The 20334-nt window shown below is 42.9% G+C and overlaps 1 protein-coding gene across 2 annotated transcripts in view; it reads left to right on the top strand.

The window, feature by feature from the left end:
* IGSF5 (immunoglobulin superfamily member 5) overlaps positions 1 to 19407 on the top strand; it is a 29082-nt gene extending 9675 nt beyond the window's left edge. For both annotated transcript variants that reach the window (XM_038151351.1, XM_038151358.1), the window contains exons 5-9: positions 4111 to 4239; positions 4704 to 4728; positions 8623 to 8735; positions 9939 to 10015; positions 18368 to 19407. In XM_038151351.1, the coding sequence (XP_038007279.1) occupies positions 4111 to 4239; positions 4704 to 4728; positions 8623 to 8735; positions 9939 to 10015; positions 18368 to 18436 (413 nt within the window). In that variant the 3' untranslated portion in view covers positions 18437 to 19407. The remainder of the gene's footprint in view (positions 1 to 4110; positions 4240 to 4703; positions 4729 to 8622; positions 8736 to 9938; positions 10016 to 18367) is intronic.
* The last annotated feature ends 927 nt before the right edge of the window (positions 19408 to 20334 follow it).

The following is a 20334-nucleotide window of genomic DNA, read 5'->3' as shown; positions in this document are numbered from 1 at the left end:
GTTGGTTTTGCTTCAGAAAGTTGTTTATTTGCCAGTGAAATCCTCTGGGGTGTGGAATTCAGAGCCCAGGAGTCACAGCATGATGTATAGGTAGGGTTAAATGTACTTTTACCAGTCTAATGAACCGTGAAGCCCAAGGTAGGACTGAGCAGGACAAAGCCTCTGACAAACATCTGCCTCTGACTCCTGTGGATTCGCTGCTAGGAAAACCAGCCTTTGCTCCTTGACCAAGAAAACACCCAAGGAATTCAGATCTTAAATATCCTTGATCAGAGCATGCCTGCCATATTAGCTTAATTTCTTACAAAGCCAAATCCTCATGTGAAATTGTTCTCTGTAATATCCAATACCAGTTTTACCCCTGATTTGGGAAAAAAGCCCATCCCAGTTTCCACACACAACCCAGAATAAATTCTGTCCTAACACTTATGGAATTTTTTGGGCAGTGCATTAGGTTGCTTTTTGCTGGCCTTTACTTAAAGAAATTCAAGGTTGCTTTAATCCAAGCCTGGATGTCGTGCAAATCTCTCCAGAGCAGTTAGCAAGGCCTTTGATAACTCTAAATATTTTTGCTAAGGTTGTAATCATGCTGACAGCTTCTCTTGATGAACTGATTCTTCTTCTGCAATGGGTGAACAAGGCACACACAAAACATCCTTACAGGGTATCAATGAGGGGTTTGGCACAGACATTTTGACACATAAACAAGTGAGAAGACTGAGTAGCTGTGCCCTTTGTTTTCAGTATGAATCATTATTAGCAGACCTTCTTCAGAAGCGCTTGTTTGGTAATGCAGTTGGAAAAGGTCATTTTACCATCCCCAATATGGCCTTTTGGAGTCACACTGATCTTAATTACTGACTAAGCAAAATAGGACTATCCTGAGGAAATTAATAAATTCCCCTGCCCCCTCATTTATGATGTTTCCATAGCTACTCCCTGCAAATCAGAAGAGGAGAAAAGCAGATGTCATGAAGCACTACTAGTGTATAATTAGTGATTGTACAGGACCATCATTCATTTCTCTTTGGAAATACCATTGTGCAGCAGCAGCAGGCACCCAACATTTGACAGGATGGGGGAATGTGAAGTCTTTAAATGATCAGGATGAAATAAAAGCATGGAATTTATGACACAAGAAGGTATATAATGTATATATCACACTCAAAATCGAAGAGCTTGTCCCAGTTTTCATACATAGGCTCAGCCTTAGCTGGCTGTTGGGAAAGAACACAACCATCTTCAAACATGTAAGAAATCCTTCCCAAAAGTCATATCAATATCAATTTTCCCCTTCACTTAAAAGCTGGGGGAATCAAATTCCTCCTTGTTCCTCTCAAGCAATACAAGAACTACAGAAAATCTGAGCCTTCTCCAGCCACCAGCCCCTGGTGAGGGAATGTCCCACCTTCCTGCACCTCTGGGTCAGTCTTTCCATACAAAGTGATGCATTTTATGTCATTCACTCTTCCTGCAGGGGTGTTTGGCTGTGCCTGGAATTTGGGAACTCCTGCAGAGTTATCCCAGGAGATGCATTCACAGAGCTGTTGCTTGGAGTGGGATCCATGGTGGAGTTCCTTAGCTGGGTCCAAGCTTTGGTGTTGGTGTTGAATTCCTGCAGGCTTTTTGACCTGCAGAAATTGAGGACAGAGAGTCTCCCAAGAGCCTGGATGTCTCCCAAGATCCTGGATGTCCTTTGCTTTGGAACTCAACCAGAAAGCTCCAAAGTGTCCAAGGGGCCACGTGCAGGTTTTTCCAGTCTCTCATTCCTCACTGCTCACCAGCATCTGCCTGGGAAAATCCCCTTTTCTGCAGGCACTTTGTCAAAGTCAATGTTTGGACAACTTAGGGATGAGCCAGAGGTCGGGATGGCAGCAGAGGGTGAGCCCTGTGGAATGAGGAAGTGGCTCTGTGCACACCAGACACTTCATGGAACTTGGTTTGCATTTCCTAAGGGACTCAAAGGGATTTAACTCCTTTTCACCCCTTTGTGCCTCTCCCTTGCAGCCCCGCTTGTGTGTTCACCTGGCAGCTCCTCACTCACACCCAGCTCCAGTTTCTTTCTGCATCCTCCAAAACTGCAGAGACACAAAAATGCTGAAGCTCTGGGAGTGTTTGTGTTGCACCCTGTCCTTCTGGCTTCAGCTCCATAAATCTCTTGGCACATAACCTGACCCTGGCAGGGAGTGAAACACCTTGGTGTGGCAGCCAGCCTGCAGGAATGGGCTGGTGCAGGTGTGTTTAGCTCCTCCCTTCTCACTAGGGTTAAGCTTTCCCCTCTAGCTAAGTAGATGTCATTCACATTTTAGTCATCTTGAAATCCCCATGGCATCTCTATGGAACAAAATATATTAAAATGTAGATATCTGTTGCAGTACTTCTAGATAAAAACACTGTGAACAAGTTTATCATCAACTGATGGCAGCCTACAGGATTTACTGCTAATTTTCAGCAGTAAATCCTGTAAGATTTTTTTTTTTCATTAAAACTGAGTGCTTGTTTTTTTATTCCTAATAGGAGAAATTCCAAACATGCTGGTTGAGCATTAGGATAAGAGAAGACTGGGACAAATTGCTTAATGATAGTGACCTGAGCTTTGGAGAATGCAGGTTCCTGGCAGAGGTTCAAGCTTTGTAGGAGGTTTTGGTAGTGGATCTTTTCAGTCTGAAACCTCCAAACCCCAAACATACACCCAGGAAAATTTGTAGATAGAAAGGATTTAGTTCATTCCCTGCCACAGGTAAACCTGGTTCCCACATCAGGGGAATTGCCCTGACCTGGAGCAGCTCCCAGACACCCTCATTCCTGTGGTGCCTTTTCCAGAGGCTGTCAGCCAAGTGTGGCCATGGAGTTGTTAATTAGTTGTTAATTCCTCAAACGAGGAAAAGGCAATCACAGACCCATGGGACAGAACTCTGCCAAATCTACACGTGTCTCACACCTGTAATTTGGATTGGAAGATTGTTTCTAAACACCTGCCAAAAGTGTTCTGGGGCTGCTTTCCAAAGGGAAACCAAATTTGAGGTGCTTCTGGAATATTTGGTCAAACCAAGGGGCAGGACGATGTGACAAGCAGAACTGGCATCTTCCTTGAACGTCCAGCTGCCTGAGAAATATTCCCCAGCCCTGGAAGTGTCCAAGGCCAGGGCTTGAATCAACCTGGGATGGTGGAAGGTGTCCCTGCCCATGGCAGGGGGTGGAACTGAGTGATCTTTGAGGTCCTTTCCAACCCAAATCATTCCATGATTGCATCATTCTAAATGCAAGATATTTTTTTAAATTCTGTGCACATGGGAGCTCTCTTTGGTCATAGCAGCCGATTTCAGCAAGACATTGGATTATCTTCAAATCCCCTCATTTAACCCTGTAGATTACAGCAAAGATGAAGGAATCAGTTAAATGTGAGTGTGCTGTAGAGATGTGTCAGTAGATGTGTGTTCTCCACTGGTTTTGCTCTTTCCTGCTCTTTAAGTGGGGAACAGGAGTCCCACCAAGCACATCCCAAAATCAAACACTTGTTGAAATCCTTGAAAGAAATCCCAAGATGGAATTGATTAGAAAATCATTTTTCCAGGCTAGAGATCACCAACTGTACTAATCACCTACAACTGTTGCTGTGGTTTGTGGGGAGAAATGGACTATTTTTCAAAGCAGTTCACCTTATTAAAAGGGACACATACACATTTGATCAAATTAATTGTAACCCAAAATACCTATTATTTTCTCTCCACTGACAAGAGCAGCCAGGCAAGACACTCAATGTCTGCAGACACCTAAATTGAAGCTTAACACCTTTCCCCAGATGTCTCCAAAGGACTCTGGGATGCCCAGCATAATTGTAAAATAAAGTTAAGTTTGATGGTTGCAACCCTGTGCTTTTCAGAAGAGAAGCAGCAGTGGGAGAAGCTGCAACTGCAATAAAGGATTTAAAACCAGGAATATTTTAAATTCTTGGGTGCCATCCATAAATAGAGTCTGTCTGTTGGAAAACACAGCCTCCTTGTTAAATATTCACCAAACACTTAATAGCATCTCCCAGAAAAGGTAAACATGCTGAAAAGGATGTTTTGAGGCTCTGATAGTCCAATGTTTCTCCATTTAATTTAACAGAAAATTATTACAGTGAAGACAACAGGAACACGTGGGTTATTGTACTTGCAGTTGTGCTTTCATTTCTTGGCATTGTTCTCCTGGTCGTCATTGTTGTGGTTGCTGTGCGCTGCTGCCTGAAGAGGAGAGGTGAGTGAACCTTCCCAGCTGGTCTAAACATTAAAAAGTGGTTTTGATTAGACATAAATCTACTCGTGTCAGCTCTGCTGCTGCACAAAGTCCTGTAAGCAGAAGAGTGAGCAGGCAGATCTTGCTCATAACCATGACCTGTTTAAGATCCCCCTTAATTTCACCATCATATTTCTCTCATGAATTTATTCCAGTCAGTGTCAGATCTTCACATTAAATCCCAGGGGGTCATGTTTTTGGGGGGTTTTAAAGACATTTAAAGGTTCTTTCTTGAAGAATATTTTCAGTGCTGTGTGCCTAATTCCAGTTTCCATGCTCTGCAGGGCTGCCCAATTTTGCAAACAGGGTGGAGAGATGCTCCTGTGGTAGCTGGAACTCAGGGCATGCTCTCAGAGAACTTAGTGAAGTTTTAAATTTTAATTTCCTGCATTTTAACACCTTTTTTATTCTTTTTTCAATTTTAGGATCTACTTATCAAAACGAAATAAGGTAAGTCAGATGATGGAAAACTTTTTGTGGCGTTCGCTGGACTCTTTGAGGCTGCTGCGGGGTGGCAAGAGGGACGTGCCAGTATCCTTGTCCTGGCATCCCTCATCCCAGAACTCCCGGTGCTGCCGGGCTGTGTGAGCCTGGGGGACAGCAGAGGGATGGGGACAGCATCCAGGGAAGGGCAGTGACTGAGGGATGAGAGGTGAGCGCCAGGCTCGCAGCAGGCGGTGAACCCCGATCCCCAAAGCCATGGGAACCCCAAAGCGCTGCTGCAGCGCAGGGCGGACAGGACAGACGCAGCAGCTGAAGCTGAAGGACAAAGCGGAGCCCTCGGAGCCGGCTGTGCCCCGGCTGTGCCCCGGGTGTCCCGGGGGAGGCACGGCAGGGTGGCTGGGGCCACCCGAGCCCGGCGGGCGATTGCCGCCGCCGCCACAGGATGTCACTGCCAGACCGGATTCCACCGGATAGACTGGTGAAAAAGGGTTCAGGGGACGGGTTTCCATTAGACAGTAGGAAGAAGAAATTAAAGATTATATCTATTATATGTATTTTTATATATATATTTATATATATATATAATACAATTATATATAATATATATTCTATATACTATATACTATATACCATATATTATATATTAGATAGTATATACTATATACTATATACTATAATAATAATTATATATATTATATTATATTATATTATATTATACTATACTATATTATATTATATTATAATATATTCTATATTATAATATTCTATATAATATAATATGTAAGATATATTATATAATATATAATATATAAAAATATTATAATGTGTAAATAATGTATTGTAATAATGATATAAAATATATAATATCTATAAATATAAAGAATATATAAAAACTATATATATTATATACATACATAGCATATAGTATATAATATAATTGCATTCTATATTAAATATGAAGAGGTTCTTGCCTGGGAGGCACTGGGACATGTTGTGCAGGGCTGATGTGACTCTCCATTCCTGGGAGTGTTCATTGGAGCAGCCTGGGGTAGTGGAAGGTGTCCATGCCCATGGCAGGGACTTGGAGCAAGATTATCATTAAGGTTTCTTCCAACCCAAGCCATTCTATAATTAAAAAATGATATAATATATAATATATCATATATCATATATCATAATACAAATGAAAAAAAAAATAAAGCTACCCTGTGGATTTTAAATAAAAAATAATAAAGCTGCTTGGAACAAGATGATCTTTAAGGTTTCTTCCAACTCAAGCTATTTTTAAATAAAAAGTTAATATAAGAAATAATGTTATTATATAATTATATAACTATATAATATATAATAATAATAAATTCTAAAAAAATTAATAAAGCTGCCCCATGGATGGTTATCAGCACCTCATCCACTGATTTTCAGGCGTGTTTCAGTACAAAGCTGCTGTTCCATTATCACACTGAGCTGGAAAATTTTAGAAATCAGGAACTGGTGGCTCTCAGCATTAAGATCCTTTTATCAGCACCTGTGACAGCCATGGCAGTGGGGTTATTAATATTATTATTTATATTTAGGCAGCATTGTGAATTCATTCTCTGCCTACGCTTGTGGGGTTTTAAGTCCCCATCCCTTAATGAGTCTGCAGAACGTTCCACCCTGCTGCCTGGCACGTCAGTCATTCCCAGTTTCATTAGCAGCCTCTTGTGGGGAAAGTTTGTGCAGGTCTGCTGACAGATTTCCATTTGTAAAGCACTTTATTGATGGGAATCAGAATAAGGAAATTAGATACCCTCTGTTTTCTCCCAAGGAAATGATGCTTGTTATGCCATGCCATACGTGTAAACTTCCATGTGATTTCTTACTTTGCGGGGCTAAATTCATCATTTTGCCAAGTGCAGCTATATAAATAGGCAGGACTAACTCAGCAGGGACTGCTTGGATTCTGACTTGGTTCAGAACCCCAAAAACTTCCACAAGGATCAACCCTACAAGGGCGAAACCAGCTGAATGTCCAGGGAAGGACCTGCCCAGCTGTGGGGTCTGTGTCCTTCCCAGACCCTGCCTTGCTCTTGTGGCTCTGCAGTGCTTCTTTCAGACAACCTGAACAGGTCCAGAACAGGGCATAACTTTCCTTTCCCTCTTTTGCATCTGGTCTGGGCAGAAACAATTCTGCCTTCATGGCAGAGGTGTGTTTTTAGCTCTCAGTACTACAAAGTTACTATTTCTCCATTAGGGATGAGTTGTCTCACTGTGTTCACAAACCTTGCTCGGGCTCTGAGGCTCACTTTGGACTTGGAGATTCAGTGCTGATTTCAAGGCTTGAAAAACAATGACCCTGAAATCACAGGAAGGATTATTAACAATCACAGATTTTGTAGGCTCAGTGTTTTTTTTTCCTTGGGGGGAACTTCCCTGCAGTAAAAAGAATGATGCTTGTCCAGATTTTGGAAGCTGCTGTGGTAGCAAAGAAGTAGTGAGACCAAACATACACTGGTTTATTTCTCACCTTTATTTTTAACTTGGCTGGCTATCTTCCTCTGCCTCCCACACACCTTTTCTTTTTTTAATTTTTTTTTTTTTGGAGCTGCTTTTTATTTGGCTACTCCACGGAGTTTGTTGGGATCTAAGGCTCAGATAAAAGAGGCAGCACAGTGTCATGTAACATGTGGGGGTGGTAGCCCTAAACAATTGCTTTTTGTCTTCTAGCAACCATGGCAGGGCTCTTTGTGGTGTCCAACCTGTTCATCTCCTAAAAAAGCCCCATAGCTGAGAGCTGACTCGCCGGATTTGTGTGTGTGTTAGTAACACCCCTCTGAAGCTCTGGGGGGCTGCAAAGTGATTCCTACTAAACAGAAAAGAATCAGAATTACACAATCATGGAATCATTGAGGTTGGAAAAGACCTGCAAGGCCATCAAGTCCAACTTGTGCCCCATGCCCACCTTGTCCCCAGCCCAGAGCACTCGGTGCCACCTCCAGGTGACACCTGCAGGGATGGGCACTCCTAACCTCCCTGGGCAGCCCCTGCCAAGGCCTGAGCACCCTTTCCATGGGCAAATTCCTGCTGCTGGCCAAGCTGAGCCTGCCCTGGCCCAGCCTGAGGCCGTTCCCTCTGCTCCTGTCCCTGTTCCCTGGCAGCACAGCCCGACCCTCACTACAACTTTTGTGCAAGGACACGCAGCAGTTTCCACAAATGTCACCAGCATCCCTTCCCACCAAAAATTCCGGCTTTTCCATGGTGGATTTGTGTTTGCCACACCTCAAACCTAGGCAGAGGTGGACCTGGGAGTGCCCTGGAGACGGGTCCATGGTAGTAACAGATCAATAGTAGCATCTCTTGTGGCATCAGAATTTTGGGTGCAAAAGCACCGTTCTCTCCCTGTGCAGCTGTGAGGGCACCGTTCTGCAAATTCAGAGACGTGTAACTTCAACCAAGGAGTTCTTCTCTCTCATGGAAAGTAAATTTCAGAGTGAAAGATAAACTTCAGAGTGTGCTGATGAGTCCCTGACTGTGGGGATGTGAGAGGACACGCTTTGGTTTTGCAGCTGGGCACCAAAATGATCAGCTGTCATAAGTGACCTGGCTGGTGTTCCATTACTGGGCACCTAAATATCCTGCATTTCAGAATCAGAGATCAAAATTCATTTTCTTCAAAACCTATGATCTGGCATAGGGTCCACACTTTTGGAAGGTTGCCTTACGTTCATGGTTTTTGACATTGCAGCTGATGGAAACTTTCCAAACAGAATTCCGTGGGCAATACTTCCATGCTAATTGCTTGGAATATGTTTTACACCTGTTTTTTTTGGGATGTGAGACATTTACTTTTTTCTCTCTAGTCTGCTACCCAGGAGTTCTCCCACCATGAAGAACTTCTAATGACGCCTTTTTGTTTTCTAGAAAAGTTTCAGCTGAGAAGAAAAAAGAAGGAGATTCGGAAGACAGGCAGAGGAATGGCAGTGAAAATCTGGGATACATTCCAGAGGAACTGTGGAACACAGAGCAAAGCCCAGGTGAGTGTAAGCTGGTGAATCACAGGCTGTCAAATTGCTTCTCAACATGGACCTTTTGGACAACAGCTCAAGCAATTAAAATTATGAGGTTTCACAATATTTAGTGATGGACTTGTGCTTTTCCTGGACCTCTCCAGAACATTTTTGATGTTTTAAAGGAAGATCCTCCGAAAATATTGTGGAAACACCCAAGTTCTTTGCAATTTAATTTAGATTTAGTCCTGGGTTTGTTTTTTTAAATGCTTTTGTTCTTCTAATTGTCTTCTGGGCCACATGTGGGAGGACTGGATTGTCACACGAGCAGCAATTTAGGCAATATTTTGCAGTTGGCCCGTGAAAACAAAAGAAAAGCCACCACTGCCAACACATACACAAAAAAAACCCCTAAAGAAATAAAGAGAAGAAAGAAAGAATAAAGGCAGTTAGTGAACTATTATTTTACTGATAAATAACTAAGTTAGCATTATAAATTCTTGTCCTTAAGCACAAAGACTCTTCAAAAGCAAATGTAAATCTCCACCAAATCGTTACCCGCCACTTGCTTTTATAACCACATTATTCTCAAAACATTTAATCAAACCCTTAATGGCATAAAATTATTGTGCAGAGTCTATAATCCAGGCACACATACTTTCCTCTCTGACAAATAAGTGGTGAAGAAACAGGTACAGGGGAAAGATTTTGAGAGTATGTAGTGTTATAAAACGCAGCACTTATAAGAACTAAAAGGAAAATTAAGTGGATCTGGACAAATTGATTCCACAGAGTCCTAGACTGGCTTTTTTCATGTTTGTTGGTGTTCTGGGTTGACCTTGGATGGTCACCTCCCTTCTCCACTGACCTGGGCATCTCCAGGACTGTTTCCTTCACACTTTCTCTCTCCTCTTTCCCAGTTTTTTTTTTACCTTTCCTTAAAGATGTTTTGGCAGAGGTGCCACCAATGTCACAGCTCAGGCAGGACCCACCTGAAACTGCCTCTGTCTGACACTGGGGGCAGCTCCTGGTGTCTCCTCACAGAGGCCACCCCTGCAAACTCCCTCAGTACAAAAATTTGGCCATGTTAGTCCAAAAAACTAGCCTTAGTTTTACTCACAATATTAATAATTAATATTATTATTTAATAATGAATATTATTCATATTAGCCATTGTGGTTCCTGCCATGATGGACACCGAGTAACCAATTTTTTATATTCTTGTTGCAGGACTTTCCTCTCTTCCCCCGGTGTTTTCCAAGTTTGCTGGCCCTGATGACAATTTGCACATCAGTTCTGTACCAAAGGTAATGCTGATACCTCAAATATCTCAACCTTCTTTATTTGCTTTTTCACAGAGTGTGTATTGTGCTAGAGCCAAACATAGATTTTGGGGAGGCAGACAATTAGAAGTCAATTACAGCTGTAATTGGCTAAGTGGAATGTCCCCTCAGCATTCTTGTCTGCACTTTCCTTCAGACTTGAAGGAGATGTGGATCTAAGATGGAGGCACTGTGAAGGGGAGGTTTGAGGTTCCTTTGCAAACAAAATCCAGGGTAGAGAGAGTAAATAAATGTGCATTTTCTGTGGATCATTTCTTGACTGTATTTTACAATATTCTAGAAATTGCTTCAATCAGGAACTTCACATCGATCTTGGAACCTTTGGTATCTCAGCAGTAAGAGCTGGGAGGGAAAGCAAGCACCCAACACCCAGTGCCACCAGAGCTTTGCCCCTTTTCCACGTGGATAAAATGTAAAAAGAAGAGCTCAGTGTTTGCTCCTCCACTGGTTCCATTCTCAGTGGCCTTGCTCTGAAGGCTGGTGCTGCTCTCTCTTAGCTTCCAGCACAAGAGCAATGTGATTCTTAATTTATGCCATATTTTTATAAAATCCATTTAGCACCTCCGGGATGGTTTTTGCCAATATTCCCTTGAGAAAGTGGTGGTGATGTGGTACTGAGTTCACTCCTCAGCACTGTGATAACTCATTTATTTCTGAAGAGCTGCTTCAACACGTACAATGCAGAAATCTGTCTTGGGGAATGACATTGCACATAAATCATAGCAGAGTGTGTCAACTTCTTTTGGCACGCAGTGAAATTTAGGAAGCACTCAATCAACAATTAAAACAATGATCACATAATACCAGTACAAAATAACAGCAATGACACTGATGCATTTGTGCCTGGTAGTTATGATGGTTGACATGAATTACTTGTCAAACAAAATACTGCTAAGGCAAAGCTGAAAAGTCTGCACAAAACAGTGGAGGCATCAGGGTGGAGCTATAACCCCAAGCAACACTTTCAGACGGAGTTTGGAATGCTTGTGAACAGGATTATGGGGCTTTTATCAGCTCCTGCATACACAAGATGGGGCCGTCACAATATGCTGAGAAGCCCTGCTCAAACTGGCAAATAGTTTGTCTTCAACAAGCCATTTTTAGATTGCTAAATATTCCTCTAAAACATGGAAAATAGTTATAAATAATTTTCACCTCTTGATTCTCTCTTGGTGTTTTTCAAGGACGTGTGTGCAGCTATTGATGCAGGTAGAAGCCACTGTGACAGAGTTTTTGGATTGTGCAGGGACAACTGGTTTGAAAATCATAAATATTTCAATTTTATGCTGTGTTCCTGTGATGGATCCAAAGTTTCCCTGGCCACTTGAACTCCTAGGCCACCTAACCCAGGATTTCATGTGGAGGCTGCACCTTTCCTGTCTCAGATTGAATCAGGACAGTGAACATGCTTCCATGCATGTGGCACGTGGCGTCTGCTCTGACAGCCAGGAGAGGTTGTGCTAAGCACCCTGGACACGTTTCAGGGCAGGATATTGACTCCAAGAGGTGTCTGGATGTGGCACCTGGGGACATGGTTCAGGGGTGATGGTGGCGGTGTTAGGTTGATGATGGGACTGGATGACCTGAAGGTCTCTGCCAGCCTTGATGACTCTGGGATTTGGTGGTTCTGGGATCCATTTGGGCATTTCCCAGTGCCTGGGTGCTCAGGGATGGTTCATGGGCACTGGTTGGGCACAGTGGTGGCATTAAGACATTTAGTGACATCTGAAAGGCATCAAATTTGGGTGTTCTCAGGAAGCTCCATCCACTGTGAGAACAAAAATTTGTGAGTGGGGACCATCAGGAGACTGGGTTCACTGTCCTGATTCAATCTGAGACAGGAAAGGTGCAGCCTCCACATGAAATCCTGGGTTAGGTGGCCTAGGAGTTCAAGTGGCCAGGGAAACTTTGGATCCATCACAGGAACACAGCATAAAATTAAAATATTTATGATTTTCAAACCAGTTGTCCCTGCACAATCCAAAAACTCTGTCACAGTGGCTTCTACCTGCATCAATAGCTGCACACACGTTCTTGAAAAACACCAAGAGAGAATCGAGAGGTGAAAATTATTTATAACTATTTTCCATGTTTTAGAGGAATATTTAGCAATCTAAAAATGGCTTGTTGAAGACAAACTATTTGCCAGTTTGAGCAGGGCTTCTCAGCATATTGTGATGGCCCCATCTTGTGTATGCAGGAGCTGATAAAAGGCTGCTGAAGTTGTACCCTAAACTGTGGATTTGCAGTCCATGGTTTAATTTTATCACAATAAATGCAGAGTAAAACCTTTCCTAAACGAAAAGTGTTTTCCTTTTACATTTATAACCTTTTCTGCTAACTGCATGATGCAGGTTTTCTCACAAAAGGTGTTCCTGGATATATTCCAATAAAGTTCAATCACCACTGATGCCAATATATTGCCCAATAACCATTGTAGTGCTCTTTCATTATGTTTCTTGTCAAGTAGGTGAAATCAGACGTTCACTCATTTAGCTGTTTGCTGGCTAGTGCTGAATCAAACAATTTGCTCAGAAACCACCTGCCTGCCTGCCATCTTCCAGGCACAGAAAGTTGTGATTCTCAGTTGGCTTTTCCTGCCTGAGTACTGGCAACACTCCCAGAAACTTTTCATCTTTATTCTCTTGGGCCTTTTAGGGAGAAGTAGGGGTTAAAAAACCCAAAAAACAAAAGGAGGAGGAAAAGTTATCCTGAGGATTTTTTCCATAGTGAAGGAGGTCAGGAAGGGGTGGACTCCAATAAATTACTTCTCTCTCCCTGGGTAATAGGGAAAAATGAGCAAAAATCCTTGCAGTGCTTCTTTAGAGGTCAAGAAGAAGGAAGGTAAACCCAAGGCGTCCCTGAGGAGCAGGAAGTCCATCTACTGATGGAAAAATTGCAGATTGAAGATGTAAAACCTTATCTATTCCCGTGTCTCTGAGGGTAAGGGCTTCAAATTTGACCCCTTCTGTTCCATATGTAAAAAAATTACATTTTTAAATTATTTGGGAGATTGAAGGAGACTTCCTATCACAGGTTTTGCTTCCTCAGGATTTGTTACCCATAGATCCAACTGGGTACAAACCTGAAATCCCTGGTGTGTGTCATAAAGGGTGACAACAGAAAAACACCGAGCTCAGCTTTTGGCCATTCAAACTCTTTGAATCAGAAACTAATGCAAAATGTCCACAGAAGATAAATGCTGCCCAGTAATTGCACTGATCAATTCACAACCAGAACAAAAGGTTTGGCAAAGAACAAGGGAGGAAAATCAAAGGTGTGTGAGACGTTTAAAAAATGATGAGTAACGAAGCAAATTATTGAGCTGAGGGAAAAATGACCAGGCACTGGAAGAGGAGGCCAGAAGCATCAGTCAGAGGTGCTGGAAGGTCTTCATTGTGATGATATTAACTGAGAAAAGGTCAAACTGAGAGCAGAGGCACCAGCTTCTGTTTAATTGCAAATGTAGCTCCTGTCAAGGATGGCTGAGTGTGATCCTTGCTCACAGTATCAGGGCTGAGCTGCCAGAAAAATGAGTTTTAGGGACCAACATCCCACTCAGGGAACAGTTCCTCATTCCCTGACCCACAGTGCTCTTCCAAAACCCAAGAGCAGTGAGGGGGATCCCTTGCCTGGGATTTTGCAGATTTTGGGGCAGCGCCACCTCCAAGGAACTCTGTCTCCCAAGTTCCCACAGAAGGAGCTCTGAGGACTGAGCAACTTCCAGGATTGGATAATCTCCTAGATGTGCTTCATAATGAGCTCGTTTAATATGCCATAAAGGTCTCTGGGATAAATCAGGAGCCTATTCCATGAGGGAGTGAAGGCTCATTTCCAATGGGCCGGACTCATCCCTGCTGTGACTTCAGCACAGCTCCAGGAAGCTTCCACAGCCTCACTCCTCCTTCCCAGTCCAGAGTGAGTCATGGCTCCCTTAATGGGGAAGGATCTATTTTTCTTCTTAACTACTCCAAATGACACTCTATAAACTGGAAATATTATTTAGCTGTGCTTGTGGTTTTATACCGAGAAGGAAATGAATGATGAATTGCAGCTCCATTTATTGCCCCATATAGAATTGCTCTGACTCTGAGGGTTGTTGGAAAGAAAAATTAAGCTATCAAAATTGAATTAAAAGGTCAATAAATAGAAAAATAAATCGATGAAAGCAAACAATTTTACCCCTGCTGATGGAAAGGGCTGCAGATATGTCATGTTATGATATCCATTGGTTAGCATATCTTGATTAAGAGAGCAATAAATATTGATGATACAGATAAAGAAATGGCAAGGGCAGTTTGCAGTTCTTTCTCCCAAATGTCTGTGGGAGAAGGGGAGGAGTTAAGGCATATGGATGGGATTAACCCATGTAGAAACAAGGGGGAATTTCCAGGCTGTATTGGTGGGCAGGGAAATGTGCTGAGTGTCCAAAAAGTTGACAGGATGGAACTGGCTTGTTACTTGAAGTAATAGTGTGTCTGAATTATTTTGTGGGTATCCACAACTTATGGAGTGGGTGTTTTCCTATAAAAGAAGTAAATTTCAAATCAAAATTGAAAACTAAGGGCAGGGGGAGAAATCACCTTCAGAACCAGAAAGCTGTGTCCCCCTGATTCCTAGGTCTGGTTTTGTTAGCCTGGTGTGTGATGCATGCAGACATATTTGGGAGCCCTCCTACCACATTAATGTCAGCACTTTGTTCTCATGCAGTTGGACTTGAATATTTCTTGGCTGGCTAATAGCAAACCTTGAGTTTATCAGACACTTCTGCAGCATCAGTGTCTGAGGAGCTGCCACCCTTCACATCAGTGCTGAGGTCAGAGTCCTGTTCCACAGGGCCAGATGTGTGCTCATCATTCACCTCATATCACACAGGGTGCAGAACTGACTGAAACTGTAAGAGCAGAAATCCTTCTTTCATTGACTGGAGAGCACTGTTCAAAACACCATGGAAGGATTCACCCCTGAAACCAGCTGATACACACTCAGTTTACCTTCTGATTCATCCATGTGTTGCCAGCTCCCTTTTTGTCTGGCTGAAGAGCTGGAGGAGATGAAAAGAACTGTGCTGCATCTGTTTCCCCAACCAAACCAACAAACTATGTGAAGCTTTTCCCAGTGTTATAATCCTTTTAGAGTAATCCCTGTGAAAAGGCACCCAAGGCAGATGATAAATCAACAGGCAGGCTTTGAAGCATGTGTCTGCCAGATATCCATGGTTAACTGGACGCCAAGCTGACAGTACAAAGAGATTTAAAACTGTGTGAAAGAAATGCTGATGTGAGCACATCCTTCCTGATGGAGGGACCACCTCAGGAACTCACTCCTATGATGTTGTGCTGTGCAGCAAGCCACTGGAGATGGGTTTTTTTCCCTTCAATCTGTAGGGTGTAATGAGTTATGAAGCCCTTTTACCTCAGACTAGGACTGGCAGGAATAGTAAAGCACTGAATTAATCTGAAGAGGAAACAACTTTGAAATCAAAACCAAGCAGGGGCTGCAGCAGCTCCAGCAGATCAGGATATAAATAGGAAGTGGTTGTTGTGGTCCTGCTCCTCTGCATTATTATTTGCAATGTGTTGTATGAGATCTTCCATTGCATTCAGAAAATGAGTTTTAGGTCAGTGACCAGCAGCCAGCAGCCTCCATTTCAGTGAAGTACAACCTCAGGAAGGCTCTGCTGCTTCAGAGAAAGCTTCCCCGAAAATGGGCCAGCACACAGCATGAGCTGATTGAAATTCATGAAATTATTCATTAATTGACGCCAGAGCACAGTAAGCATGAAGCAGAAGTACCTCTAAAGCAAATAACTCTGAGAGATGCAGCAGGGCAAGGGTGAACCCTCATGGACATCAACCCCACCCTGGGGGCAAACTCTGCTCAGTTCCTGCTTTGGTGGTGAGAAGTGCCACGACGGACAGGGCTGGATGCCTCATTCCTGAAGATGGGATTTTTACAGAAAAAAACCTGGTGGGGTTACCCTTTCCCCAGTGCTCTCATGGGGCTGCCTGGATCCAGCTGCTGCTCATCCTCTGGCTCCCTGCTGTTCAGGATCATCTACAAACCTAAATCAGAGAGTCTCAGAATGGTTGGGGTTACAAAAGATCTAAAAAATCATCCCATTCCACCCCCTGCCATGGCAGGGACACCTTCCACTGTCCCAGGCTGCTCCCAGCCCCAGTGTCCAACCTGGCCTTGGCCACTGCCAGGGATCCAGGGGCAGCCCCAGCTGCTCTGGCAATTCCATCCCAGCCCCTGCCCACCCTGCCAGGGAGCAATTCCTCATTGCCAAGATGCCATCCAGCCCTGCCCTCTGGCACTGGCAGCCATTCCCCGTGTGCTGTCCCTGCATGCCTTGGAAATTGTCTCTCTCCAGGTTTCCTGGGGCTCCTGCAGGCCCTGCAAGGCCACCCTGAGCTCAGCCCAAAGCTTCTCCTGTGCAGCTGAACAATGCCAGCTGTGCCAGCCTTTGCTGCCAGCAGAGCTGCTCCAGCCCTCTGCTCATCCTGGAGCCTCCTCTGGGCTCTCTGCAGCAGCTCCAGCTCCTCCCAGGGCTGGGCCCAGGGCTGGGGCAGCTCTGCAGGTGGGGAATCACCTGAGTGGGGCACAGGGACACAATCCCCCCTAAATCTCCTGTAGCATTGCCCCCAAAACTGTCTCTTTCCACAACACTGCTGGGGGAACTGTCTGATTTTGTCTTTTTTTCCTTTAGCAGTCTGGTGCAATAGATTATTTTTCTGCCACAAATTCTAGGAAATATTGTCACCTCAGTATTTTGCTAAACATGGGATACAAAACATGCCCTGTTTCACGGAGTTTTAGAGACAGGGTGTTCTTGAGCCCCCTCTGAAACTTTCTGGTTACTCAGTATGCTACTGGTTCTGTATCCTTTATTCTCACAGACAACAGTATGTGGGAATATTTCCCTTCCACAAACATAAAACTTGCCTTTGGCATTTTTTCAGATTTTTTCCCCCATTCTATTTGAAAATTTGTTATTTTGGTGGGGGAGCTAGTAGAAAGCTTCTTTGCTCAACACTAAAGTCTTTGGGCAAGAAATAAAGTGCAGTAGAGTGATCTTGGAAAAGGTCCTTGAACAGAGCCAGGCAATGCTGTTACTTCCCAAAGTACCTCTCCTCTCTGCGAAAATAAACAGCAAAGAAGGGTAAATTTAGAAAACAGCAGCATGTTCTAGCAACAAGAAGGGATGGGAGGGTGGAGAAAGAGAGTTGTGTTTAAAACAGAAGGCAGCTGTCTCGTGAAATGCTTCTGGGATAGTTAAATTTATCCCACAGTGGTGCTGGGGCTCATTAAATACCAGAGCCATGTTGTCCACATTTGTTATCTAACATTTGCCTCCATCTGTTATTCAATAATGTATATGTACCAAATGCATTATTGAAGATGTTTAATACTGGAAGAATACCAGAGCAATACAGACTGTACAGGATTCATGCTCCAGACACAAACCTCAGGAAAATTGGTCAATAGTTAGAGAACCAAGTTTGCCTTGATAAAACATTTCACTGAGAAAAACAGGGATATTTCCATTAATTTCCAAGGGCTTGAGACCAGGTGAGGAATTACAGGGAGGGGGTGTTGCTACTACATTTAAAAATCCACAGTTTTTGTTACTCAGATGCATTTGAGAGCGAATTTTTCCCTGTCTTTTCCTCTGCAATGATATTTTGTAAAAGCACAGAAGTAATTAGGACTGGAGATGAACCTGCACCTGTTTCAGATGAGGAGAAGCTTTCCAAGGCTGCTGAGCATTTGCCCTGCTCTGATCCCACCAGGGGCAGTGTGAGAACAGGCTGCAGTCAGTGGTAGTGGAATCCTGGCAGTCTTGGGAAGTTTAAAAAAAGTCTGGCTTTTATAAACACTGGGATGCTGAGCGTGATCTTCCAGCCACGTGCAATTCTGCTGTGCTGTGATTTCTAATGGATTAGGAAAGCAAACATTCAGATTGTTTACAGCTTAACAAGTTCCTGTAAGAGAACCAGAGGAGGAGCACCCAACATCACCTCTCGCTTAGGAGCACGCAGACTGCAGAGGCCTCAAGAAGTTCTCAGGCAGCAGAAGATCAGATCATGAATTCCCAGAAGAGCCAGCAGCGCGTTGCATGTGAAGCTTTTGTTTCACTCTGCTTCTCGTGCTTTCCTTTGTGTCTGGATTTTGAGTGGGCTGCTGGTGATAGATTTCGTTTTGCTGTCATGCTCTGGGCTGAGGGGTTGGCAGGTAACCTCCTGAGACCCATTGTGGGACTGCTTTTCTGGGATCTCTTTTAGTTCTCTCACTGGTTTTGCTCTCCCCTAGGTGCGGCCTCAAAGACATCCTGATTATCGGATCAGCCCAAAGAAAATCAGGAATGTGACACTTGTGTAGGATGGACTTCTCCAAGAAGTTGCTTTTTTACATCTTTGGATGCCTTCATGCAATGCAGAAAAGTTAAAACCAGTTCTCTCAGCTTAACTTATGAGTTATTTTTATTTCTTCTTTTTTTTCCCCCTCATGCAATGAAATAAAATTGCAACCTTTATAACACAGCATGTGATATCACAGCAAAATAATGGACATAAATGACATCAATAGACTGTCCTAATTTCCAGGACAATGAGTTTGATGGGACTGTGGAAGAAGAATCCACGTTTTGGCTCCCTAAGAAATCAGCAAAACTGTCAGACAGGAATGTTATGTTACAGCAAGATCAGGGACTGGAAATGCAAGATATTTATTATTTCAGAAAAAACTGGTTAATATAATAATGGTTAATACAATATCTATGCTTTTAAACACATTTTGTGTGCAGCTGATCATCTTGAGCTTTCAGATCAACAACATTTTTCCATTCCTATTCTGTAATAAAATCAAGGGAAATTTTCATGGGGGCTGCTTCAAAATTTCTAACAAAACCATCTTTGGATCAGAAATGACATTTCTCTATTTCAATACATTATTTTATAAGAAGTATTTGCCTTAAAATTCCATTTCAAAATAAAACCCAATCACCAATGTGCCAAAAAAAATCCTTCTTTTAAAAAAATTGAAATTCAAATATCTTAAGCTGAAAAATGTAGATTTGAAACTCTTGACTTTGAAGAGTCGTTGCTTGAATGTTTTATGTCTCTGTTCTACTTATGGGCTGAGTTGTGTCACAGCAATGGTGGCTACTGGAATTCAGTTTGAACAGTGTTTTTTCCTCAGGGATACATTTGATAATGACCATGGGAAATGCACTTTAACAAAGCAACTTCTCAGCAGAGCAGATCCAGCACATGAACCATATCTAAAACTGATGAAATGTTTTGTCTGACATTTTCTATTTCATAATAAAAAAATTCAAGCTTATTATTTTATTTTTTTCTTTCACAAAATGGCAAACTTCTTCCAGAAAAACAAGATATTTTCAGTGTACTCTTCCTTCTTCCCACTCAAAGAATTCTGAATTATTCAGTGTGTCTCACGTTAATCTTTGGTACAAACGTGCTCTTGAAAGAAGCCCTTGCTTCAAATCCCTTCCAGTGACACTCTGTGCAACAAAACTGAGGAATTTGAAACCTGAACTCAGGAAGGAGAAGTTGTTTTCCACGTTTAGCATTTGGTATCTCCTAACTCATGCCAGATTTTGTGCTGCTGGTGGCATTTTTAGCCAGTCTGTCAGAACAAGTGCAGGGTCTGCCATGTGCTGTTGGTACACAAAGCTGTTTCAAATTCTGACCATCTACTGCCTTTCTATCTTGTTTGCCTAAGGAGGAGCTTTGAAATGAATTTTATAATGTGACACAGACAAATAGATAAGCAATTTACATTGTGGCATATTGAAATTGTCCTTGAAAATATCCTTATTTTGAATTAACCACTCGTGTTGAAAAACCCCTACCTTATTCTGATACAAGGGTTCCAATTGCTGACATTTACTTGCTACCACTGTAGCTGAAAGCAATCTAAACACAACCAAAAATCCACTTTATTAGAGGAATGTCTGTTGCAGGAGAGAGGGAGGCCCAGGGTAACACCAGCCTGGGACTTGAGTGGGTAAAAACCATGGAGCTTTGGCTTTCTGTTCATGTGCATTGTTAACAAACCCTCCTGGTTGTCAGAAAAGTAAACATAATCCCTAAACTCTGTGGAGACAGTGGTTTCCCAGCAGAAAGTGTTGATTCATTGGGATATGTTTTGCAAAGGGTTCGAGCTGTACTCCTTTGTTGACCTCCAGTCCCTTATTTTCAAGCTCAGCTTTGATATTATTTGGTGTCATAGCAAAGCAGCCAACCTAGAACTGA

This window comes from Motacilla alba, chromosome 1 (assembly GCF_015832195.1).
Source record: "Motacilla alba alba isolate MOTALB_02 chromosome 1, Motacilla_alba_V1.0_pri, whole genome shotgun sequence".
NCBI classification, from domain to species: Eukaryota; Metazoa; Chordata; class Aves; order Passeriformes; family Motacillidae; genus Motacilla; species Motacilla alba.
This window is presented reverse-complemented; position numbering and strand designations above follow the sequence as displayed.